We start from the raw sequence: 25,915 nt of genomic DNA on the forward strand, positions 1-25,915 counted from the left end.
GAGATGGAGGGGTCCGGGACTCTAGGGCGTAAGACTCTAGGGCGTGAGACTTTAGGGCGGCGCCCTAACCCTAACCATCACCCTAACCCTAACCCTAACCCTTATCCTAACCCTAACCCTAACCGCCCTAACCCTAACCCAAACCCAAACCCTAACCCTAACCCTAACCCTAAGACCCTAGAGTCTTACGCCCTAGAGTCTTACGCCCTAGAGTCCGGACCCCGAGATGGAGGTCAAAAACCTGCTCAAAAACTCAAACCAAATCCAATAAGTATAATGTAATTTATTATTCTGACCAGCATGTACTATGTAACATCCGAATAGGATGTTTTTGGTTTTACATAATAAAACATGGCATATATAATGTTCGGGATAGTAGTCATTTCATATAATAACCTAAATGGCTTCTTGGTCTTTGAAAGTTAACTTAAGAACTTGTAATGTAAGAATTTGAATCCATTGTTTTATCCACTTGTTTTATGCCATCAATTCAACTACCTGTACAGAATGTGGTATAAAGTTAATCACATGACAGCGAGTGTATTACCTGGGGCCCCCAGCTGCTATTATATTATTCTATGTTTATAAACATAATGACATGAATGGCGGAAAGACAGGCTGATCGCCGCCCAGCAACGAGTGTAAAGTGGACAGGCATCAAATTCGACCAATTGTTTGAAGTAATGAGAAAGCCAAATATTTTACCTTCCGCTGTCCGCAGTGCAGTATTTATAAATATTACAAAATGAAAAATGATAAACTTGTCACATTGCGCGGCGTAATTTCGGAGCCAGCTGTGGGCTTGGAAATTGAATTTTAAAAGTAAAAGCACATGTTTTTGATTTTAAAGTAACATTAACATATATTTTTAAAGTAATAATTATGTTTGATGTTAACTTCATTTTTAAAATAGTATGAATTTTCAAATTTGAATAAATCTTTAAACCAATATGCTCCATGAAATTGATATATTTACGCCGCGCGCTCATTCATTTTCAAGGTAGCTACCTCCTATGAGTTTTAAGATGTATGCGGAGGTAGACCTCAAATGTTTTAACATGAACAGTACACGAGAACGTGTGATTTAGAGATGTAGTAACTGTCGCCTGAACTGCTTGTTTACAATGCCAATTGCCATATGGCTAGCTCTTGCCTTATGTATTGCTTGCAATTAACTTAATGCTATTGCTAAGCGATTGAGTGTAACAATTTCCATTTATTAATCGGGAGTTGATTTCATGGCAACTCGCAAGTTTTGAATCCGACTTACCGCGTTAAAGGTTTCGATTTAGAATTTTGCAATCACTTATTCAAGTAAAGGCCACTTGAATGAATACCGATGCAACAATATGACAACATTAAGACAACAATAAGACAACATTAAGACAACAATAAGACAACATTAACGCAACAATCACCAATAAGACAACAAACGGTAAGACAACATTAAGACAACATTAAGGCAACATTTAAGCAAACATTAAGGCAACAGCTGGAGCTGCTGGAGGAGGTGGTGTATTTGGGGCTGCAGGAGGAGGGGTTGCTGGAGCTGCGGGAGGTGGCTGGTGGGGTTGCTAGAGCTTGTTGTCTTGTTGTTGTCTTAATGTTGCATCGGTGTTCGTTCTAGTTCCCCAAGTAAAGACTAATTATAACTAATTGTATGATAGAATGCAATCGGTATTAAATTTAGTTCACAAAAGCCAGGATAATTTATGTTGTTTTGGGGGCTGTCTCAAAGCAAGGTTGCTTAAAAATACACTAGGGATCTCTGGTTCCTTCGTTAGAATGCCCAAGTCCATATTATTATCTCTTCCATGCCAAATGTTGGAAATCCTTTTCCTGGTGGTGGAAGGACAGGCAAGCCAGTCCTTGACTGTCTTTAGTTCGGAAATACCGAAGTTTCTTCTATTTTGTTCGCATAATGTGCTAATTGCTTACAATCTTAGTTTAGTTTTTTGTTGCAATCTATTTGATCCAAAGCTGGATACTAACCCTAGAAATCTCGATAAAATATATCAACTATATCCATCTGTCTAGGAGACCGTTGGAATATGTTAGCGAACGAAGGAAAGTTCCGGGACAGAAACCCCGGTATCTCCGCAGCCGGCAAGCTGACAGCTGGAGGAGACCGCACCACCGACTGCATCAAGATGAACGTCCCCAAAGACCCTCCCGAGATCATAAAACGGATCTGGGCTCTGACCTACCCAGGACCGGGTGAAAAGCGGACTTACACAGGAAAGTACGCGGATACAGCGGTACTGACAGGGATGCGGCATGGGATTACGACACGGTCTTCGGAGGTCGCTAAGAATCTTGTGAATCCCACTCCTCAGACCTTCTTCAGACAGAGGTTGATCGAGCGGAATGAGCGTATTTACGATAGCAAAGTGAAGAAACCACTGGGAGAAGTACCGGATCAAACTGGAAAGTTTGCGGAGGGTATAACGACTTTAGACACTTTTGGGATAAAAACTGAGAAGAGCGATCCTGCTGGGTTGGTTGTTAATCCTAATATTTCAAGAGATGAAGTCGCTGCTAAGGCTGATGAAGGTAGGATAAGATACAAATCTCTCAAATAATCGACATTTTGGTTAAGTCACCACTTCCCCAGGTCACCGCGACCGTGATCACATGAGATTTGTAATACATAATTAAATATTTATCAAATGTTGAAAAATTGCTGATATGTTGAAATCAATCTGCAATCGCTAAAATTTAATAATTTCCCAGGTATCGAACTTTACAGAAAGTCACACCGATACCAACAAGTCGGTGAACAACGGGACCTCAACTACGTCTGGACCAAAATAAAGAAAACTGACGTGTTCGGAGTTGAAACGCCTCACAGTAACGATGGAGGTCACGTCAAAAACTCCCTTCTTTGGAGTGACGACGTAAAGAACAACAACACGTTAACAGTGGTTTCTAAACGGTTAGACGATTTCAAAGAACGGACCCAGCCAAAACTGGGAGAAGTTCATGACCCGATTAAAGATTCTATGAATATCGATGCTGATCACACTTTTGGTGTGATGATAAAACCGGATGAGTACGGTGCAGGAGACTTGATACATCACCGTGAGGCTAATTCGTACTTGCGGGCACGTGACCGTGAGCGTGGTGCTGTAGCTGCAACCAGAGACCACCTCAAAAAAGCAAACTACCACAACTTTGCTGATCTTCAGTCGGCTTTCAATAGTTATGATGCCAACAAATCAGGTAAAATTGAATCTGATGATCTTTTGAAAGTGTGCAAAAGTTTCCATTTGCCGGTCGACGATTATCTCATTAACAACTTGATGAAATTCTGCGACTCCTCTGCCGATGGCAAGATTGACTACCTGGACTTCTGTAACTTCCTGAATTGGAACTACGAAATCCCCACTGACAAGGTAGAAGAACTCACTCTCAAGGAAGATAAAGACAGCACCACCCCGAGAATCCGGCAGATTGACGGTAACTTAGACAACCACCAGACCTCTTCCTCAATTATAAACGCCATCGCAGGATTCACCCCAACCCAGGACTACAGGAGTTTTGGAGTGCCCACGATCCGGAGCGACCTACCCGCACCGCGTATCAAGCGCGTCGGAGATTACACTAACTACGGGGAACAATCCGACGTGTACGGGCTCCTTAACCCCTCCATCTACACCAGCTACGGGTTAATTGAGCGGGACTTTTTCCAGGTCAGATCCAAAGAACATATCAAGCAGATATTCGGGGCCATGAAACTGGGCTTATCTGACGAGGATTTTGATAAGGTTTACAAAACGGCGGTTGCTTTAGACGCTGATGGTAATGTTAGCGTGGATTCGTTTTTACAGACTCTGAGATCAAGTCAAAATTTTTGATCCCTGGTGGACTGGGTGGTTTAAGATATGTGCTCGTATTATATGGAATGTGTGATTTGATATCACTGTAAGTTGATTAAAAACTGTTTATATTGTCCGGTATGCTGTTGATGCAATGTGACTCCACTTTAATGTAAAAAGACGATAGCTGTCTTAATTATCTTTGCTTTAAATCTATAAGTATAGAGGGATTGATTTCTAATAGACTTTCATGCGCTGTTTGGGCTCCAATATTAAATTAGATATCATTTCATTTAGAAGACAACCATAAATGATACTGACTTCATGAATTTTATAACCACAATGACTACGATTTTACTAAAAATGACACGTTTTAAACGTAAATCTTTAACCATGACCACCACTTTTTGTGACCTACTTTTATTGTGAGCTATTTTTGTGTAGATAGACTGCTGATTTTTGTTTCATAAAGTGTTATTTGTTAGACTAGCTGATATTCGTTAGAGAGGTGTTATTAATTTATTGTTCACTAGTTTAGTGCAGAATGTACCTGTAATGTTTACTTGAATAATTTAAATAATATGCTTATTTCTCAACTTCACAATCGCCAATACTCCCTATAACTTTCAGACTTCTTACTTGTACTTGCTTGTACTTACTTACTACTACTTCACGAGTTTAATCGCTCACCTATGACGTCACTAAGTGCCAGATGACGTCACTAAGTGCCTGGTCACCTTCACAAATGTCTCGTAGCTGGACTGCTTCATAACTTGGCCGTGCTGCTTGACTGTGTTGCTTGTGTCCTTTCTCGCAAAATGCAGCTTGATTCTTAGTCGCCACTGTCTATGAAGTGACATGCTTAAACAATAAGACTTCTTAGAGAGATTAAATAATAATTGTTTTGTTCTTTAAAATTCAGTTTGTCAGCATTAGAGATCTCATGCTATCGTGTGGTCAAGGTTTAAAATACCTGCTGTATAGTGTGTACATGGAGGATTTCGCAGCCAAAAATATAAAAACATGTGATCGCCCCTTAAGTTTAAATTATTTAACATATATTTAATTAATTAATTAGCTCAATAATGACCCTCTTAGCTGTTAAACATGTACAACACGTAGCAGTTATCTCATATGATGAACCATGACGCTAAACAGAGTAAAGGGACATCTTCCTTTCGACCCGATGAACTCCATCGCCGACCTGACCTGGGTCAAGATAGTCGGTAATATATAAGTAAAATTATTATGGACAAATATTAGAAATATTATCAAAAGCTAGGTGGAAATAAAACGTCTTTAGCGCATTTTAAAAACATTCTACAGATGATAATGATCTCACTGAGTAGGGTAGTTCATTCCAAATTTTTGGTCCACAAAACATAAATGCAGCATCCGTTCGTCTGAAATGAGGAGCAGGAGGAACTTTCAACAAATAAAAGTCATCATCTAGTCTGGAACTTCGTCTTCGTACTTCCCTTAGATTGATGTGTCCTTGTAAGTACTGAGGGGCTATGTTATTAAGACACTTTAAGACCAGAAGTGATATTTTGAACTTGATTCTGAACCGAACAGGTAGAAAGTGGAGCTTTTTTGATAGGTTCACGTATCTTTTTCCGTAAAGACCAAAGATAAATCTAGCAGCATTGTTCTGTATCTTTTGATTACCAAGGATAGCTAAGATTTGTTTTTATTTTAACTAGGATGAAGAAATTAAATATTTTCAATGTTTTACTTGCTTTTTGAGTCAGATACTTAATTTTATTTCAAGGTAATAGAGTCGATGTCGAATGGAATACAAATCAATGAAAATAAATTAACGAAATTTATACATTTATCACCAATTTGTCAACAACATCAGCTGTACATATCAATATGTTGTTGACGTCACAGATTACCCGATGACGTCACCAAGTATCCTCCAGGTGTTGGTGACAGCGGGGTCGGCAAAACTTGTCTAGTTAAAAGATTCTGCGAGGAGAAGTTTACAGCAAAGTTTCACCCGACAGTTGGTATAGATTACGGCTTTAAGATACACGTTATCGGGGATGTGGATGTCAGGGTACACTTCTGGGACATGGCTGGTGAGTTTATCTGTTTCTTCAGATTGTTATTTACCATTTAAGTGTGACGTTTGAAAATCATTATGGTATATAGGGTATATAAATTGCAGTGTCAATGCCTTTATTTTTCAAAACACATTCACCCGACTGAAGCCCTTTATGCCCAGCACCCCAGGAAAGTTCGAGTACTATGACGTTCGAAACGAGCTGTACAGTCAGACACAGGCAGTAATGTTGGTGTACGATGTGACTAACCGTGCATCCTTCCAAAGCATGGAGGCGTGGAACAGGGAGTGTGTCCGGTGTGCTAGCTCCTTCCCCCTGGCCACTGTAGTGGTTGCTAATAAGGTGAGCACTGAGTTTGGTATGTTTTGTTGTTGTTGATGTCAGATGTGGTTACATAAAGTTTATTCTACCAGTATGTCAGGTGAACGTTTTCTTGGAAACTAGAATTTACATCGGTTGCTAGGGGATTGATTACGGTTGCTATGGTGGCCATGGTACCGTAAAACATTCAGAAGTCACCATTAAACCTCAGAAATACCGGTGACTTTTTACAGAATGAAGTTTAGACAAATGGATAAAATGTTATTCAAAATGAACATCCTATGAAGACTTTTGAAACACACTGTACAATGTACATAGCTATTGTGCAAAAATTAAACTATCGTAAGCTTCTCCAAACGATCCCCCACTGGCACTTGGCGTAATATACTTACAATCCTTTACCAAATCAGGTCGACCAAGACGTTGAACGGGTTGTATCACGTGAAGAAGGCGAGAAATGGGCCAAATCTCACAAACTAACCTACTGGGAAACATCCGCCGCCACGGGAGTTGGCGTTTTCAGCATGTTCCATTCTCTGTTGCAAGATGTGGTGGAAAAGATGAGGAATCCTCACAATGAATCGTACGGTGACGATGGTTTAGAGAAGTGAGGTAAGATCATGGCAGCATCTTGTCTTTATACTTTATAGTTTTTACCACTTTCACATAGCTCTATTTTTATTTTATTCCTTATCTCGAAAATGACTTCTGTGAGAAATTCAGTATGTCCGTTGGGATCAGGAGTTGTTTAAAGTAGATTAAAACCATCACTGGACCGTAGTTTGCTGTAACTATCTGTTTACCAAGATTGGTCACATTCATCCCCTCTATCTCATCATTGGGTTATTTGGTTACCCATGGCAACCGTGGTCACAGCATTGGGTGCTTTACAGCTTGAGTGCTCTGCGGCAGGCGCGGACCATTTAAGATTGACAGAAGTCTGATAAATAACAACTTTTTAGCAGCCAGTGTGTTTTCATAACGCCGCGCGTGCACATGTTAGCCGAGTTGAACTCCCTCTTAATTAATTGGCTTATAAAATGCTTGGAAGTTGAAAAGAGGTCGTTCACATATTATTTAATCAGCCGGGGGGGGGGGGGGGGAGTTTCCAAATGATTACGCTAGAGTAATTTTGATACAATAGCTATGTGTTAAACTGATTACGGAGGGGGGGGGGGGGGGGAGGATTTTATTAACCCATAACTGAATGATTATATCTCCTCAGGTCCTCCTAACAAATGGAATTTGCACTAAAAGATCGGTCACTGAAACACTTTATGTCTTACATGTGGAATTGGAACACTCTGTGCATTATCCCCAGACCCCATGTTTTGATTTATGTCAGAAGAATTTGAATGTGTGACGTTGGATTGTCAGTGTTTGTGCAGTTAAAAGGAGTGATCGAAGATCTGAATCATAATATGACAATTGGGTTGTGTTGGTGAGTGTTGTTCGTTTTGATCAATCGATTCTGTTTATTCAGTTTAACATTTTGAAATCTTTATCATTCGTGTACAAATTTCGTACAAATAAAAATTACAATATAATGTTAATAATATCAATAAATAGAAAACACCATGACGAAAATTGTAATTCAAGACTCAAACTTAATCATGTGAGCTGTATTAAGATAATGTAAGATTGCTGTGTGTATTAGTGAAAGTTTAATCACTTTAAATAGTCTTTTTCATTCCTCTCCAGTAGTAGATATCGACACTGGTTGTTGGTTATCATAATAAGATAATATACAAGATATAAAGTGGTCGACGAATCATCCAAACTAAGTTTCTACTGTTAAGCCGAGGATTCTCCAAGCCTTGAAACTTATCTCAATAATCAATATCAACAATTTAAACAATAAATAAAGGCATAAGGAAGTCCGACGCAAAGCTTCGATCCAGTACGATAGTACATAACAATTGCGGACAAATCTAAGCGCTACAACTTTCATAATTATGCCATGAGATTGTAATTGGGGCTTAATATTATTGCTCGATTAGTCCCCTAATAATGTGAGTTTAATGGGGGGGGGGGGGGGGGGGGGGGCAAAAGTGTCGTGTAAAATAGCCTTAAAAAGTGTAAAGTGACATTTGTTTCTCACCAAAGGTATGTTTTACCTTTGGAAATGTACTATGTGAAGACTGATTGGAAAATAATAGGAAAAAAGATGATTTTTAGAAGATAATTTGGTAATAAGTGTATTAAAAATGTAAAAAGGTGTACCTTTGTTACTACACTTTTTACTACACCATACACCAAAAAAGGCAAAAGTATAATGTAAAAAAGTGTAAAAATGTAAAGATTACACCCCCCCCCCCAGGTAATCAACGACAAGCTCTGTAATGATAAAACTGCACAAGAAAAAATAGGAGATAATTAAAAATCAAGATGTTTTACTCGAAGAATTCCTCAATCTGAGACGATCTGACATTCTGATTCTCGAAAAATCCTGCCCTATCACTGTAGCATGAATTTCTTGTGCCAAATTAGGTTCGTTAAAATTATGATCGTCGTTATCATTTCTTATCTGGAAGCTGTTGTCACTACCAAGTGCTGTTTTTAAACAATGATATTTGTAATGATCGACACTGAAGCCATTCGAGTGGTTAAGCAAAATTTCGCTGTTGTTCGAAAGGTAACCGCTGCTGCACGAATCTCTCGGTTGAACAATGTCTGATGTTGAAAGATGAATATTGTCTGAAGTTGACTGTTGACAAATGTCTGAACTGATTTTCGGAGGGTTTATTGCTGAGTCGGAGATAACTGTGTCAATCATATCCAAAGTTAACATCTGCAATCTGATCATTTCCTTTCGTAGACTTTCGTTCTCCGCCTTAAAGAATGTATTGGTGTAAAATTGTTAAAAAATTGGTTAGGATACAGATAACTTAAAAATGCTGCTGCTGTTGCAGAGGTCAAAGTTGTTTTGAGTTTTGACAGTACTAGGAATATACGATGTACGTATGAAAGTGAAAAAGACAAACCTCAATGATAGCCAGTCTTTTCTTGAGCGAGGCAGCGAACAATAACACGATAATAAAAAGAGTGGAGAACATCACCGAAACTCCAATTCTTGCCGATTCTGACAAATCCGGACATTGTTCTTTGATGCCAAATAACCAATTTGATGACTCCCTAATGATACTTTGCAAACACCCCATTAGTATTGGTCCTTTGAGTTTAGGTAGCAGGGAAAGACACTTATCTGTAGCATACAACAGCAAGATGTGACGAAAAGAACTTTGTGTCAGACGACTTTCATTTCATCAGGGTGATCCATTCTAAAATCGTGTGGAATCTGAGTTAAGTCACAGTTTCCTATGAAATTCTTTAAAATATTAGCAAAATCAGTTGATGGTTATGCCAGCACGTGCAATTTTGCAAATTGTCATGGCAACCGCGGGATGAATTTGCTCGCAGATGTCTGCCTACAATTTTGTTGCAATAGGGTTTATGAAGAACGACGACATGCTCACAGACAATTATTTAACAGAATAAACTTTCTGCGAGTGAAAATGCACCTCGGGTAGCACTACAGTGTAGGCGTAGCACCACTGTAGTACTTATCATCACACAATCATCAAAATTCAAATTTTAGTCATTATCTTATTTAGTTCATTTCAGGAACTGTTTCTTAATCAACCGGTTAGAAAAGTGTTACACTGAATAATATTAATCTAAACTTTCCCGATCATTTTTCACAAGCCTTGAATCAACTAAATCAAACTACAGAAATATAATTAAATTCACAATTCTTTCGGTAAATCTCTGATTCTCTGCGGCAGCCAGCAACAGCAAAGTATGATAAAAATTAAAACGTTAAATAAGGTCATTGACCACTGAAATCGAGAGGTAAAATCTGTCAAGATATTGGAGTTATCAAGTTGCTGGCCGGCACTGGGAGGGTCTTTAAAGTAATTAATAACCAACTTGTACGGCTCGCCTTGGTTTAATTTGGGCATATTCGTGGAAACTATCTGCACACAGATCAACCCTTCGGAAAATACTTACGATTGGCGTAACGCGATGTTGCTGCATTATAAAGCAGTACTGCGATGGACAAAATTATGTAAGTCCAGGTTCGCCAACAAAATTAGACGATACAATACAAAACTGACAGGCCAGTGTCATTCAATACGAGTGCGAGTAGTGCACTTTGAAGTTTGCCAAAAATTAGGCCACACATTGCGTAATTGTACAGGTTGTTGTGAGCGCCGGTATAATTTGTATCTGAGTAAAAAAACGAGTAGAAATGTAGCGAGACTATTTACAGATACGACTACAAAATAACTGATGATATTTGAACATCTGAAATGTGGCCTCGGGTTGCCGGTACAGCCGTGACATGTGCACTGTACAGACTACAGTGTGTTGATGTCAAGTTAAACTTTGACAGTGTACAGTGTACAGTGTATCGCACCTTTAAAGTTGCGTTAGCATATATTTTAACATGTTTTAGCATATGTTAACAATTGCTAACCAATGTTAACAGTTGCTAACCAGTCAGTACTCGATCTAAAATATTTTAATTTTGTCTCATATGTGCGTGAGTGATACGTTGGGAATACGTGTGTACTGTGTATATAATTGTATAATACTTTACGCACGATTGGTAAATACCATATTTGCTTGACTCAAACTAAGAATTCTCCTCTTATCTACGTATAGGTTTACTTTTTAAGTAACTACTGTAGTGGAATCCAAAACTTGTATAAACATAGTGTATACAGTATACACCAAATATGATATCATTCGAACGTCCGAATTTTCAATCAACCTTCCAAATTTCAATCAACCGATGATCATGAAGGTATTTTATGTTAATTTAGACTCGGAGAGCACCTGTAAATGGCATTGTAATGTAAAGTCAAACAGTCATTCAGGGTGTAAAAATTAACAGCAGGCTGATTATGAGGTTCAATTGAAAATAAAACCACTATTACTAGCAAGTCATAACTGTAAGAAGCTAGGCAGTATGAGTAAGCTGCATTTAGCTGCAGCCAAACGTCCAAAATGTAACCAGACTAATGATACAATGTATGTACATTGAAGGATGTTTGCCCCCCCCCCCCCCACCCCTTCTCTGAATATACCCTTAATGTTTTATGGATGCTGGTAGGTTAATATAATTGCTGATACGTGCCAAATAAAAATGCCCCCAGAAATAAAATAACAGCCACAGTTAACAGTAAATAACACGTGCACGTCCTGGTAACATGGTTTGATCAATGAAATGAGGTTACCCTGTTTGACTGTTTCTACTAAATCCCTCGCCAAAGAGCTTTTAAATATCTTGTGAAAGAGCTTATCATGAAGTTACGTACCCCATTACCCGTACTGCATTGGTGAACTTATCTCAACAAAATTATGATTCCTTACAAAGATCTAATAGTTTGATAGTGCTGAGCGCTATGATCTAAGGTTTTGGTTCTCATATAAATATTAAGTTTTTGAAGAGTCTATTTGCCGAAGCACGTGTTGCCTGCTGGTCAGTGTAAATCGATTGAATTTAAAGCTGCACCCTCTACTCCCGTGCTTTAAGCACCATCGTCACCAGACTCTATTCCAAACACAATAGATAAGCCCATCCCTCTAAAAACTAAACAAAAGCCTGGTTCGGAGTGCATTCGATATCAATAGCACGTGCTTGTAGCTCAGAAAACACGCCATTACTCTAGAGGTTGTGAACTGCACTGCGTCTTAATTAACTGGTTATCATCATTTTTATTGTCGAGCTCGTTTACAACCAGATACTCGCTGTTGGGCGCCACTATAGCGAGCCCATGTACTCGATCTATTCCACTTCAAATAACACCCGTTACTTTGATTTCCTAACCGGAACCCTAAACCTAACCCTAACCAATAAATAGACTGAGATGGGCCCATTTTGCTTTTAGTGTTTCTCCTCTCTGTTTAGCTCAACTTAGTTCCGCGTAAATCACTGCTCGTTAGGACGTGTGGGAATCTGATAGTTAACTCTCTGGCACTTGACAGTTTTTACCAATCAGCTTCCAGCATTGATCAATCAAAACTCAGAAACAATGTCACATGTCAAAGTATACATACTGTACCTTTAATATGAAATACACTGTTCTCTTTAAATCGCAACCATAAGATAAAGTCTAAAACGTGTTTCAGTGTAATTTAATAATTATGTAATTTAATAATTATCTATCGTTCAGTGGGAGCGTATCGTCAGAGTTTGGAATTTGTATGAGAACCCGAAGAATTTCAGTTAGGTACGAAGCCCTAAAAGTAAATACGCATGGAATGATCGTGGATTGTATTTGTAAGAAGAAACTGTCTTAAGATTCTGTAGCGATTGCATGAATAGAATAGAAATGATATCTTTATACAGTTCAATGCAAATTTTGATCATAGTTCAAGATGTCAAATAAAACGACAGATATTAAAATGCAATGCAATTAATGATAAATTGCAATTTTACGAATTGTAAAGACGTGTGAACTAACACATGTGTTCGTGTCTGCAGATTCCATCCGGACACAGTGTCGTGCCTCTGCAGGATATCCATCATCTCAACCATCATCTCCATCGTCAGTACACGCACCACATGTCTTCTGGCAGTGATCATACTTAATGTAGTCTAAATCATGAGCGCACCAACTTTTAACGCATTTTGGATTACTATCTTTGCAGACAGGAGCAGGAGCGGAAGTGGGTGGTTGGTTTTTTCCATCGTCGATGATACCAGTAGGAGTCAGCCTGGGGTAACTGCTGCGGTTCCACAGGTCACAGTTGTGATGGTTTCGTGTAAACTTCACGTATCCAGCTTCTCCCAACGTGAACCCCAAGAGTTCTTTACCAGAACGTACTCCTTGGTATATCCAACTGCTGTGACTGCATGGTTAGGGTATCTCTTGCACGTGGTGTCTTTGAAGATTCCACTTTTGTATTGATAGAATCTGCCGGTGACCTCAAAGGCTACAGCAAGAGATCCTTCTGCCAGAGCTTCGATGTTCGCCTGCTCACTTCGCGCAACTGGAACATTCCCGGTGATCTTTGCAGCTATCATGGCATCAGGCTTGCTGGAACCCAGGCAGTCCCCGTCTTGTTTAGTGTATGGATAATCTGCTGACTTAGCAAGGCGTCCTCCAGCTTCGGCTGAAAATTCGTAACAATTCTCCATCCAACCTCCTCTACACCCGTCTCTCCTTCCTTCGTAGACACAGTCCAAATACTCCTGCTCAGAAAATGTCTTCAGAATTCCAGCTATTATAGCGTACCTTGTCTCCAGTCCGCCAACTCCTGCGAAGGTCCAGCAGGATCCGCAGCTCCCTTGACTCTTTACAGCGGTCACTTTACCTTCGTCAGTCCACAGTTTTTCTTCTGGTATATCCTTCTCTTCTTCTGACCCATAGTTAGGTTGAGGGAGAAGGTTTGGTTCTGCACCGGTAGCGTTAAACCCTAGCCAGGATTGTTTCTCAGATTCGGTCAAGGTAGAGAAGAAGTTAAGAGCGAAATCGGCCGTTTCTCCTTCAACAGAGTTTTCTTCCGCCACAAACTCTGCGCTTTTTCTGAACAGTCGGAATCTCATTCGATCTTCAGCTGCATGAAAAGAGAGTTGCTGCTCGCCTTTAAAGGAATTGTAGAGCTTCAGAGTTTCCACCGGGGATCGTAGAATGGCTTTAAGTGGGGACTCCTTAGCCAGGGCAGCTCCGACAAGGAATAGGACGAAGAGGATCTTCATTTTGTCTGCAATACTCGTTTCTGTTGATCTGTAATGATATCTCGCGAACTAGCTCGACCCTTAAATATGTACCCTGATCCAGTCAGATGTACTATAATAACTACTATTACTAATCAAGCAATTCTCACTGTAGAACAATGCAAGGGTGTTGGATCCATTGATGTTTCCTGAGCTTAATTCCTTAAACCACATTAACCTTGTACTTAACACTTTTCCATTCCATTATGATATGATAATTATGATTATGAACCCTAATGAGGGTTTGTAAATTAGTTTAAGCAGTTTTCCCCGCTGTAGTAACCGTATCTTTGCGGACAAAGTCTTACAGAAACAGCTGTCAGCCCATCGTCGTGTCAATTGGGTTTATAGCAGCTCTAAAAGTAAATGGATTAAAAGAAGCTGACTTTCTCTGTAGGATTCTTGGATGGAACACTCTTTCTAAGTACAACTTCCCACTTAACCAAACCCGGCAAAGCTCAGAATAATGCTTGAAACTATTTTAGAAAACCCACCGACTGATTCCACAGAAATTGGCCGATATTATGTCGAAGCTTTTAAGTTTTATTCTGGTTGTAGCGACTAGCGAGTAAGCGAGTGCCACAATTTAAAAACAACGGTATTGGGCCCTTAAAGGTCGTTGCGTAATTTATCTTTTGGCAATTAATCTTTTGGTATCTAATTTGGGCAATTCTTCTTATCAATATTATTCGTTAACAATCTGAAACATAATAGTTAGAAGTACAGACATGCAGTGGAGATCTGTCGCGTTCGTTTTGTTGGTGGCGTCTCTGTATTGTCTTGTTGAAGGTAAAAATCAACTGTAGGAGAGATATTTCAGTGAAAATATTTAAATAATAAATTTAAGATATATGTTAGATAAAGATAACGAAAACGCTCATTACTACATACTAACAATTACTTTATCAGCTAAAAATTAGTCATGGTTAAAATCTAAATACATGCTGAGCTTTGAGTTTGAGCATATTAAAATACTTTACTCACGATCACAAAAATAATGCTGCTTTTTTTTCAGGTGGATCCAGACTGAACGAATTAAAAGAACGTGCTTTAGAAGAGTGGCCCGAGGTCGAACACGATTTCAGCTCCTCTGGACCCTTGGCCTGGATCAAACGAGCTATGTTGGCACTCGTCAACTAGAAAGCTCATGTCTGGTAACTGGTAACTGGTAACTGGTAACTGGTTACTGGTTACTGGTTACTGGTCACTGGTTACTGGTTACTGGTTACTGGCAAATGATTTACTCGTTCATTATATTTTGATCTACAGCATACCAATTTTCACATTCAATTTTTTTATTTTCCAACTCAACAGATCACTGATTCAAAACATGATGGTTATATTTCATATAAACTTATTTTGAGGATCAGGTTGAGATAATTAATATTCATTATTAATTTAATTTTAAGTTCAGATTGAAAACGTAAGTAGTAGTAGTAGTAAATCTTTCAAAGTACGAAATATCTCTTTAAAAGAGCATCCTTATAGGCACCTTATAGATATCAAAACGCATAAAAAAAAGAAAACAAAAACATCAACCATCTTCTAACTTCTTCCACTCCTCCCTATCTAAAGCTAAAAATCTAAGGTCTTCGAAATCAGTCAAATTCTTAAGTCTAATATCAAGATTTCTACTAGTCAAGTCTTTTCTAATAACATCTAATAAGTTTAAACATGGTCTACCCCCGTCTCCCTTCCATAAAAATATCAGAATTTATAGCAAATAACATAGAGGTGTATGCTGGTGAGTCTTCCTGTCCTCTTAAAATATGTCCTAACATTCTCCATCGAAACTTAGAGACTCTCACAGACAAGGGAGTGACATAACAACGAGCATAGAGTGCCTCATTAGAAATAACCCCAGTAGGCCATCTGATGTTGAGGATTCTTCGGAGGTGTTTGCGATGAGCAATATCAAGTTCATTCAACGAAGCTAGTGGTGCAGCTCAGGAGTTGCAGTTGTAGAGTAGAATAGAGACTACTTGTGCCTCGTAGATTTTGATCTTCCTTTGGACTGAAATCTTGCTCTTCATCCAAACTTTCTGAAATTTACTAAAGGCAACATTACCAAGGAATATTCGATTCTTGATATCCTTAACAGTGCACATCAACGATCCTAAAGTTTTGTTAGAGCGCCACTCTTCATCACCTCTATACACTTTTCCAACAATTACCTTGCGTTTAACAGTGGGTTTAGGATCTGCTAAATAAAAATGGACAAATTCAGTTTTGGAAGAATTGATATGAAGGTCCCACTGCTGGAATATATCTTTAGCGATAGGAGGCATTTCTTTGAGTGGAGCAAGTTCAGTGTTATTAAAGTCAATATCATCAGAGTATCCTGTTTCGAGTGGCATGAATTCTTCTGAGATAGGAGGATTAGGGATTGGATGATTCACTGGGTAAGGTGTTGATGATACTTGGGAGAGTACAGATCTGAGGTGAATAAGTGCAGCGGCTTCAACAACAGTAAATAGATTACCTGATAGTGCATCTCCTTGAGATGCTCCAGTTGTGCTTTGGAACTCAATTGATACAGTATTATTGACTTTTACTTTCAACACTGTGTTTGATAGTAGGAGCCGTACCATCCTAATTTCATCACTAGTACAGCCAGCATCTTCAAGAACATTGAGTACTGTTTCTCTGCTGATGGTGTCAAAGGCACTTGACATGTCTATACTCATTCTGTGGTAGCTCCAATGCTTTCTAAGTACCGCTGAGGTTAGCATACGTTGAGACCAAATTATATCGCCACAACTTCTACCTCTCTTGTAAGCACTTTGTGTAGGACCGGTGTACTGATCTAGCTTGCCTTGGATACGTTTTAGGGTAATCATTGACAGTAATTTTCTGGAGCAGTTTGAGAGGGTGAGAGGTCTGATGTTTGCTGCTGGACCAAGTGGTTTCTTAGGCTTTTGGAGTGGAGTAATGTTGCCTTTTCCAATAGATGTTATGGTGGTGTTTGTTTCAAATGCGGTATTTATACAGTCTGCATATTTCTGAAATACACTTCTGTTTGCATACTTAATCAATTCACTTGGGATATCATCAGGCCCAGTGGCTCTACCATTCTTCAAAGCTTTAGCAGCTATCTCAACTTCAATAGCAGTAATAGGGTCAGCGAGAGGACTAGGTTGATCAAAGAAAGTGTCAATAGGCTCAACTGTATGTTTTGCAGTGAACTTCTCTTCAAAGTGGTTCTTTAGTGTAGCAGCTTTTCCAGTGTCTGTACCTATGAAGTTAGAGTTTTCATCATGCACACTTATGGTTGGAGCACGTTTGATACCTGCTAGTTGGCGAGTGGCTGCAAAGTATGCTCTAGAACTATCAGTTTCGTTTATCTCTTCAGCAAGAGTGTCTGCATGCTCTTCTTGAAGGAGCTTGATTCTCTTACGAGTGTCATTTTGAATACGATTGATTTTGGTACGTATAACTGATCTATCTTCAGAGGTATTGTTCTGATTGAGTAGAGCTTGTAGAACTTTCTTTTCATCAGACATCTCTCGAATTTCAAGGTCATTACAAAAGTTTTTAGGGCGTTTCCTAGGAAGGTATCCAATACTAACCTCAGCAGCTTTATGTACATTGTGAAACAAACTATTCATTTCTTCCTCAGGGTTAGGATTAACAGGGCTGTCTGTTAGAATATCATTCAATGTGTTGTTGTAATGCATTTTAGCAGCAGGATTACTGACAAGGGTTGTGATATCAAAATGCATTTTAGGTTTCTGTTTGGGGAAGACAAGGTGAGCGTCACTGAAGTTGAAACGTGTAATAACAATTTTGTGATCAGATTTAACAAGAGTACCCCCATAACTTCGAGAATTCACTAAAAGTTTCTTCAATCGACTGCTACATAGGACATAGTCAATTTGAGAGTAGTAGGGCAAAGTGCGATGTGAGTTTTTAGGAGCTGAGTAGTCTTTCATAAAACCAATTCTTGTTGTTATATGACGGACAGGGTGCTGGAAGCTAGTGTTGCAAGCAAAAAGTTTTTTATCAGCAAGAAAATTAAGAAGATGCTCTCCATTTGAATTCCTCTTTCCAGACCCATACATACCCATAAAGTCATTATACCCGAAAACAATATCTGAATGAGACAATTTACCGAGTCGAGAGTTGAAATCTCCAAGAATATATAAGTCCCAACTTGATGGGATATCAACAGCTTTGCCAAGAAACTTGTAGAAATAATCACGTCTCTGCAGATACTTATCACAATTTACTTGAGTGTGTCCATAGGCATTGATAACACGGCAAAGTCTTGGTTTACCTGATTTACTTGGTATCTCAAGATCTAGATAAGCAACCCTGTCACTGATACTGTTGTAACACTTGATGTAGTTGGTATAGACTGAATTTACAAGAAAACCAATTCCTGCTTGCCACTTATTGTCAAATTGCTGAAAGTTTATGAAGCGATATTTGTGTGATTTCCCATCATCATCTGTAAAATGCAAAACTGAATCCTCAAAGTGACGACATTTTGTTTCTTGCACAGCGAGAATGTCTATTTTACGATAATAGCAATCTCTCAAAAGTTCATCCCGTTTAACTGGAGAAGTAATACCCAGGACATTAAAAGTAGCTAGAGTGAAGATTAGTGCTGTGCTTCTTCTTTTGCGTTCTGATGTAGATAATCTACTCTGTACGTTGCCGCCAGAGCATCTGCCGAAATCACTCGAACAGGCCATTGAAAACGTAAATTAAAATTAATTGTCATTGAACAATTTTTGATTTCTATTCTGTATTCTGTATTCAGACTTAATCATTCGAATTTTGAAATTTGAATAACGCTTATTTAATTGAACATTTAATTTGTGGTTGAAATATTTAACTTTTCTCAAATTGCAAATAAACTAAAGCTTGATTCACGATGTCAATCCTTCGCAGCTCGGTGAGGCACAGTGGTGCATCTCGCCGATCTACCGGCGGTTGCGAGAAGCATTATTGGATGCGCGCGCGCGACCCAGTAGTGCATCGCGCTACAAACTAAAGCTAAATTTAAAGTTGTAAACTTTTATTCGTCCCAATTAAATGAGACTATTGATGATTGATTATAGGTTTACATGTTACAACCTACCAGGACGCACGCCGAGTTGGACTCGTCGACGGTCCAATATCAAATATATGGAACAAATATTTTACGAGTATCACCCGTTAAATGATTGATCGAAATTGAAACCCTAACCCTCTAATTCGATTTCTGCAACTCTAACCTAATCCCAAACTGAATCATATGCTAAAATCCTAATCTTAACGGGTGATACTCGTAAAATATTTGTTCCAATTGTTTGATGCGCTGCGCGGCTCAGTAGTTCATCGTGCTATAATAGCTCTTTATTACTAATAATATATCGCAAGCTAGATAAGGGCCGGGATTATGGCTTGCCAGATTTGACAATTTGAGATTAGGGTTAGGATTGTAGATTTATAACCTACCAGACGCGCGCCGAGTTGGACTCGTAAAATGCTTTGTATGTATACTTACTTAGCTTGCTAATCTATAAATCTATTGCCATTTGCATATTTGGAGACAGCTCCCACTTGTTAATGAACATATGGTAGTTAAGGATTGTACTTTGGTCTATAGAAAGGAAATCTGAGATGTAAAATATTCCCTTATTAATCAGATGATTGTTCCAAAGTTTGGCCCCGATGTCGGTTATTGCTTGGTTGTACCACACGCAGTGATCAATAGAACCCAAGGCTGCATTTACCGAACTTATCTTCCACTCAGTGTAACAATTAAGGACGTCTTGAGTAAAATGGCAGTTGGTTTTAGCGAGACCGTTTTCTACGGAGATGGTGATATGGTCAGGAAATTTCAGCTGCATAATCATAATATCTTTCCAAGTGTGGTGAAAGGAATTATTTAGTAGCTTGGATATGAGGCTGGTTTTGAGACCTATAATAAAATCAGATAAATAAAAAAGTCCCAGGCCTCCATGTTCCTTATTTCGGGTAATAATCTCACGTTTTACTTTATCGCGTTCGCAACCCCAAAGAAAATGGAAAATAGCCGTGTCAAAGATTTTGATAAAGGAAGCATCCGGTCGAGGGAGAGGAGAAACAAAATATGTTATTTGGGAAAAGAGAAGGGTTTTAATGACTGTGCATTTACCCATCAGCGTCAAATCCCTCTTGCTCCATCGGTTTATCCAAGACTGAACCTTAATCAATTTATCATTATAATTACTGTTGACAATATCCATCAGTGAGCCATCGTTCATATAAACTATACCCAAAGCGGTGAAGTTATTTGTTATAAAATCATAGCCGTATAAACTTTGAAGGGATTCTAGTAGAGTTGTATTAAGACGAGCTCGACCTAAAGGAATACATCTAGTTTTGTCGATGTTAGCTTTACACCCCGAGCACTGAGCAAAAGTTCTGAGTTCTGTCATAACCGCCTCTACACTTTCAATTGAAGCTTTCAGAAACAGATCAGTGTCGTCTGCAAAGAGACTCTGTAAGATTTCCACACCTGATATGTTAAGACCCCTGATATTAGGATTAATCTGGATTTTATTCGAGAAAGTTTGGGCCACAATCAGAAAGAGAATAGGAGACAGTGGACTACCCTGGTGAAGACCTCTTAGAATATAAATAGGCGAGCTTAAAAACCCATTAATATTGGCGTAGCTAAAGCATGCTTGAAAAGCCACTTTAATCAGTTTAATAATGTATTCGCTGAAACCCAATTTTTCAAGAGTACTGAAGACAAAGTTATGTTCTACCGAATCAAAACACTTTTCAAAATCAATCTGTAAAAGGAGGCCCTCTTGTTCCGTGTCGTTGTTAAATGATTCCAGAACCATTGACATGAGAATAAGATTATCTGCTGTACTCCTGCCCGCTTGAAAGCCTGACTGGGTTTTGCTGATTATGCTAGGGATAGCCTTCATAATCCTATTTTTAGCTATATGTGTGAAGATTTTATAGTCAATGTTTAGCAGAGAAATAGGTCTCCAATTCTTTATGTAATTAAGTTCCACTGGACTTTTTGGCTTGGGAATAAGAGTAAGAATACCTATTCTCTGCGAGGGCGACAAGCATCCCCTGTTAATAGATTCTTAATAGGAGTTATACATGATCTGCCTGATATCCATCCAAAAAGTTTTGTAAAATTCAGCAGAAAGCCCGTCCCAACCTGGAGATTTATTGTTGGTTAACTTATTGACAATGGTAGTCTACTTATTCATTCTGGTAGGGGAGATGGTATCAAAAGGCAAGGGGTTGGCCTATGTCTTTCCAAAAAGGTCAGGAACTCCCTGATCTCTTATGTACCTACATCAGAGCGGGTCTTAACAGCTAGGTTACACGGCAAACACCTCAACATATCTGTTGTTGTAGCCTACGCTCCGACTGACGGTGCTGATGACGGAGAGAAAGATCGTTTTTACAACGTTTTATCAGACACGTTTGGTGAACTGCCCCGACATGATCTGAAACTGCTACTGGGTGACTTCAATGGAAAAGTTACTTCAAACCTAGATATGGATTCGAGGGAGTTATTGGTGGAGAATCTCTCCATAGTTCATCAAGCGACAATGGGACCAGGCTCATGGATTTCTGTGCAGCCAATCAACTTGTTATTGGTGGAACTCTGTTCCAGCATAGAGACATCCACAAGGGTACATGGCGGTCTCCCAACGGGTTAACTGTGAATCAAATAGATCATATTTGTATTAGTGGACGATTCCAACACTCGCTACTCGATGTTAAGGTATGTCGTGGGGCGGACATTGGTTCAGATCACTATCTTGTTCGTGGACGGCTGCAAATCAAACTGCAGTCGTTAGCTAAGATCACTGCTAAAAGGCATGATGTGCCTGCTATCGAACATTTGCGAAACTCGTCTAAGGTTCAAGAGTACAACGTGGCTCTTCAGAACCGTTTTGATTGTCTGGCTAATGAGGTCAACCTTGAGGACATGTGGGATAATTTCAAGCAGACAGTCACTGATGTCTCGATGGAAGTGCTTGGAAAGCGTCCCCGGAAGGTTAAAGAACAACACCTTTCGCAAACCTCTAAGAACTTGATAGAGCAACGGGGAATGTTCAAACGGAGGGATCCCACTTCAAACGTCAATAGATCAGCCTACTCTAAACTTAATAAATTAGTTAAGAAAAGTTGTAAAATTGACGACAACAACTGGGCTACTAAAATAGCGACTGATCTAGAGGAGGCTTCTAAGAAAGGCCAGCAAAGGGAAGTTTGGGATAAGATAAAGAAGATTTCTGGGAAAAAGAAGAAGAAAGTGGGTATGTCAGTTAGGGATAAGGACGGTCATTTTATTACAGACCCGGACAGTCAGAAGGAAAGGTGGAAGGAGCACTTTACTGAGCTCTTAAATCCTCCACTATCGGATGGCAATCTTGATGACCTCGATGGTGTGCCCTCACAACCGAGTTTTGACTACCTTTCTTGTTCTGATGGACCTCCTTCTAGAGATGAGATTAGTTATGCTCTAAAGAAACTGAAGAACTGCAAAAGTGCAGGGGTTGATGAGATAACTAATGAACAACTTAAGTATGGTGGAAGTGCTCTTGTTGGCCAACTAGAGCTACTGTTTAAAAAGGTATGGGAGGAAGAGGTGATCCCTGAGGATTGGCTTAAAGGTGTTATAGTGGTTATCGGAAAGAAGGGAGACACCTCATACTGCTGCAATAATAGGGGTATAACTCTTAGGGCAACGTCTTCTAAGGTTCTTCAAATGGTTCTTCTTAAGAGGCTGGATGTTGGAATGGAGTGTCTTCTTAGGGAAAATCAGTGTGGGTTCAGACGGAACCGCTCATGTATTGATCAGATTTATTCCATCCGCACCATTATTCACAACTGCATTGAGTTTAACATTCCACTTTATGTTAATTTCATTGATTTTAAGGCAGCGTTTGATTCCATCAGAAGAGAGTTTATTTGGTCCAGGCTTGTCCGCCGCCGCCGAACGCCGCCGCCGCCGGGTGATTTTGCCACGCCGAACGCCGCCGATACACCCCGGCGTACATCGGCGTACGGCGTGCATTTTCTGACTTCAAAATAATTCTGTCTTCATTTGAAGATATCAGTGTTACTGATAGCGATTAGCGGCTAGGGGCAACACACACATGATACACACCTTTAGCTAACTAAGCTTAACAATATTGATTATCAGAAGAACTGAGCAGATACCTACTCATAAGTTTGACTGAAGAAGAAATTTTACAATTCGAACTTTTAAGATTTTGGGCCGATAGGCAAAAAACTTTCCCAATACTCTCAAACATAGTAAGAATAGTGCATTGTATACCTGCCAGTCGTGCGGAAATTGAAAGAACCTGGTCGGCTGCAGGTTTAATTCTTTCTAGTCACCGATCTAGGATGAATGTTAAGAATTTCAAATATACACTGTTTTGTTCTAAAAACTATGATTTTGTTTCCAACAAAACATAATGAGAGATCCATTGATTTCAGCAATAATTTATTGTTTATGTATTTTACCTTAAATAAAATAATTGTATTAATTTGTCTCAACTTTGATAGCAGATAATACCATAACAATATACCAACATCATTTGTTGAAGTTAAGTCTAAATTACCCAAATTAAGTACATGATCATATTCATATTTCATAGACCTCAATTAAGTTGGCCTTGATTTCACGGCTCACGCCGGCGTACGCCGCCGCCGCCGGTGTAATTTTAGTGAAACGCCGCCGCCGATCCATTTAGCCACGGCGGACAAGCCTGATTTGGTCAAGCATGAGACACTATGGACTTCCTGAGAAATACGTTAGAATCTTTCAGGCATTCTTCAACGGAACCATGAGTGCTGTCAGGGTTAATGGTGAAATGTCTGATTGGTTCTCTGTTAATTCGGGCACTGGACAGGGTGATATCCAGGGCCCTCCTGTATTTAATTTCTGTCTGAACTTTGGAATCTTTTTGGCCGAGGTTCACAAGGCAATCAGTCATGGTGCTGTACTGCAAAAGGAACTAAAGGGTGCAGATGAAAAAGTTATCATGGATAGTGACTACGCTGATGATCTGGCAGTGATGGACAATACTGAAGTGCGTCCCAGCGACCTTACACCGAAAGAGACAGTATAAAGCTAACAGTGGAGGGAGAACCTGTTGAACAGGTCAGCAACTTTGTTTATCTTGGTGCCAACATCAGTGGGGATGGTACCATTGACCGAGATCTTGACATCAGGATCCAGCGTGCTAATGGTGCGTTCCATCAGCTTTGGAAGATATGGAACAGTCGAACTATAAGAACGCCCACCAAGATCCGTATCTACAAGGCTGCTGTTATTACTATTCTGTTATATGGAGCTGAAGTGTGGAACACAACAAAGAAGCAGATGAAACGGTTTGAGGTCTTCCATCTGACCTCCCTGAGAAGAATCTTGAAGATAAAGTGGTTCTTCCATGTCTCCAATGAAGAAGTTCTCAGGCGTGCTGGAATTAAGTCTATCGAAACTTTCATCGGTGCGGCTAGACTAAGGTGGTACGGACATGTTGTCAGAATGCCAGAGACGCGGTTCCCCAATTTCTTACTGGATTGGAAACCAAACTATGGAAAGAGACTGAGAGGACGACCCCGCAAAGGCTGGATGGCCTGTGTACTCGAGGATGCGGCTGAATTTACAGGTGTCGATAACATCAGCAGAGATGCAGTAAAACAGTTGGCTCTAAAGCGAGTGGAATGGAGGAACATGTTACGCCGTAGAAGAGATGTGTGTGATGCAGGCCACTCCAACGACTAGGAGGAGACCTCTTCATGTAGCATGTATGTAACTTATTGACAATAGCATCAGTGGCGTAACGTTGCCTGTTGGCGCCCCCCTGCCGAAAAGGCGCCCCCCTGTTGGCGCCCCCTCCCCTTTTGGTGCCCCTCCCTAAAATTGAACAAATTAGGTGATTTTAGAAGATACGCCGGTAAAAATCTCTAAAAAAGTGTGTATCTAGAGCAAAACGCGCAGTTTTGCTAGTACTTTAGTTAAGTTTTCGAAATTGTCCCACATTCAAACGACAATTTGGCGCCCCCCTAAGACGGCGCCCCCCTGCACAGCGGGGTCAGCAGGGCCCTTCGTTACGCCACTGAATAGCATCCATTTCGTGCAACGTGATAGGCCCCTCCAGAGTTTCCGTAATTTCTTGTGGGATTTGCTTTAAATCGCTACTGGTTACATAATTATCTATCTCAGTGGGAGATGGGTTAGTTGAGTTATACAGGTTCTGATAAAAGTTAACCACGTGACTAGAGATGTTTTCCTGGTCTGTGAGGTCATTGCCTTTGATGTCTATCAGTTTACTAATACTGTTTTTCTTGCCGTTTGATTTTTCCAGTCCAAAAAAGTATTTAGTCGCGCGCTCCCCCTCCTCTGTCCACTGCACACGTGATCTAGTAATTGCACCTCTCACCTCCTGATTGTTTTAATTCTTATCGAACTCTTTCTTCGTTATCGTCATCGACAAGCAAATCGTAAGCAAATTTACGTTGCGTTAATTCAGTCAAAATATTTTAACTTAAATTGCAAAAAACAGTAAAATTTCGGTTCAAGAAAACTCTTACTTGAGGCAGTTTGGTGATACTAATTATTTATTTCTAAATCTTCATTCGCAATTTTACATTTCAAAAGCTTGTCGTGTGCCATTATCAATTATTGGTTAACTCGATATTTCTTTGATTGCTAATCAAAGATTACGTCAAAATGGCAAAGTTTTAGTCCAGGGAACCCAAGTCGTCAAAATTGTTGAATATAGGAAATAAGACTGAAACATGTTGAAATTTAATAATTGTCAGTTTAATTCCTGGTCTGACGATACAGGGGAGCCGCGCACTCGTGCGCGGCGGATCATACAACGTATGACCAATTGGAAGGTCGTCGCCAATTTTCAGAATGATCTCATTCAAGGAACCGAAGATATATCCAAATAATACGACAAAAATCAACGAATTTGGTCAAATTACGCTACTTTTGCTCCAAA

General features: G+C 39.6%; 5 protein-coding genes across 7 annotated transcripts in view; 3 read left to right on the forward strand and 2 right to left on the reverse strand.

The window, feature by feature from the left end:
- The window catches only part of LOC134825247 (dnaJ homolog subfamily C member 27-like), a 96,711-nt gene extending 81,400 nt beyond the window's left edge, over positions 1-15,311 (forward strand). The window contains exons 2-8 of one of the 3 annotated variants that reach the window (XR_010161519.1): positions 4,917-5,044; positions 5,744-5,902; positions 6,057-6,229; positions 6,619-6,820; positions 7,434-7,649; positions 8,529-8,698; positions 14,953-15,311. Coding sequence is in view for 1 of the 3 variants with exons in the window: in XM_063837396.1 (XP_063693466.1) it covers positions 4,963-5,044; positions 5,744-5,902; positions 6,057-6,229; positions 6,619-6,819 (615 nt within the window). In the remaining 2 variants the exon portion in view is untranslated. Of the gene's footprint in view, positions 1-4,916; positions 5,045-5,743; positions 5,903-6,056; positions 6,230-6,618; positions 6,821-7,433; positions 7,713-8,528; positions 8,699-14,952 lie in introns of those variants that run through there. The other 2 variants (XR_010161520.1, XM_063837396.1) reach the window with 2 other exon arrangements.
- Positions 2,023-4,453, forward strand: LOC134825194 (EF-hand domain-containing family member B-like). Its single transcript, XM_063837346.1, has 2 exons — positions 2,023-2,553; positions 2,734-4,453. Exons 1-2 carry the CDS (start codon positions 2,052-2,054, stop codon positions 3,855-3,857), a joined length of 1,626 nt encoding a protein of 541 aa, XP_063693416.1. The 5' UTR covers positions 2,023-2,051; the 3' UTR covers positions 3,858-4,453.
- On the reverse strand, positions 12,990-13,919 carry LOC134824740 (uncharacterized). The gene has a single exon (XM_063836714.1). It carries the CDS (start codon positions 13,917-13,919, stop codon positions 12,990-12,992), a length of 930 nt encoding a protein of 309 aa, XP_063692784.1.
- A 796-nt stretch (positions 15,312-16,107) lies between the features above and the next one.
- Positions 16,108-17,659, reverse strand: LOC134824741 (uncharacterized). The gene is made up of 2 exons (XM_063836715.1): positions 16,194-17,659; positions 16,108-16,111 (listed from the first exon to the last, which is right to left on the reverse strand). The coding sequence occupies exons 1-2, from the start codon at positions 17,657-17,659 to the stop codon at positions 16,108-16,110; spliced, it is 1,470 nt and encodes a 489-aa protein (XP_063692785.1).
- Positions 17,660-19,708: 2,049 nt separating this feature from the next.
- On the forward strand, positions 19,709-24,031 carry LOC134824742 (uncharacterized). The gene is made up of 4 exons (XM_063836717.1): positions 19,709-19,748; positions 21,240-21,577; positions 21,739-22,809; positions 23,729-24,031. The coding sequence occupies exons 1-4, from the start codon at positions 19,709-19,711 to the stop codon at positions 24,029-24,031; spliced, it is 1,752 nt and encodes a 583-aa protein (XP_063692787.1).
- The last annotated feature ends 1,884 nt before the right edge of the window (positions 24,032-25,915 follow it).

Source organism: Bolinopsis microptera, chromosome 13 (assembly GCF_026151205.1).
Source record: "Bolinopsis microptera isolate Bmic1 chromosome 13, MBARI_Bmic_1.0, whole genome shotgun sequence".
In the NCBI taxonomy this organism is placed as follows: domain Eukaryota; kingdom Metazoa; phylum Ctenophora; class Tentaculata; order Lobata; family Bolinopsidae; genus Bolinopsis; species Bolinopsis microptera.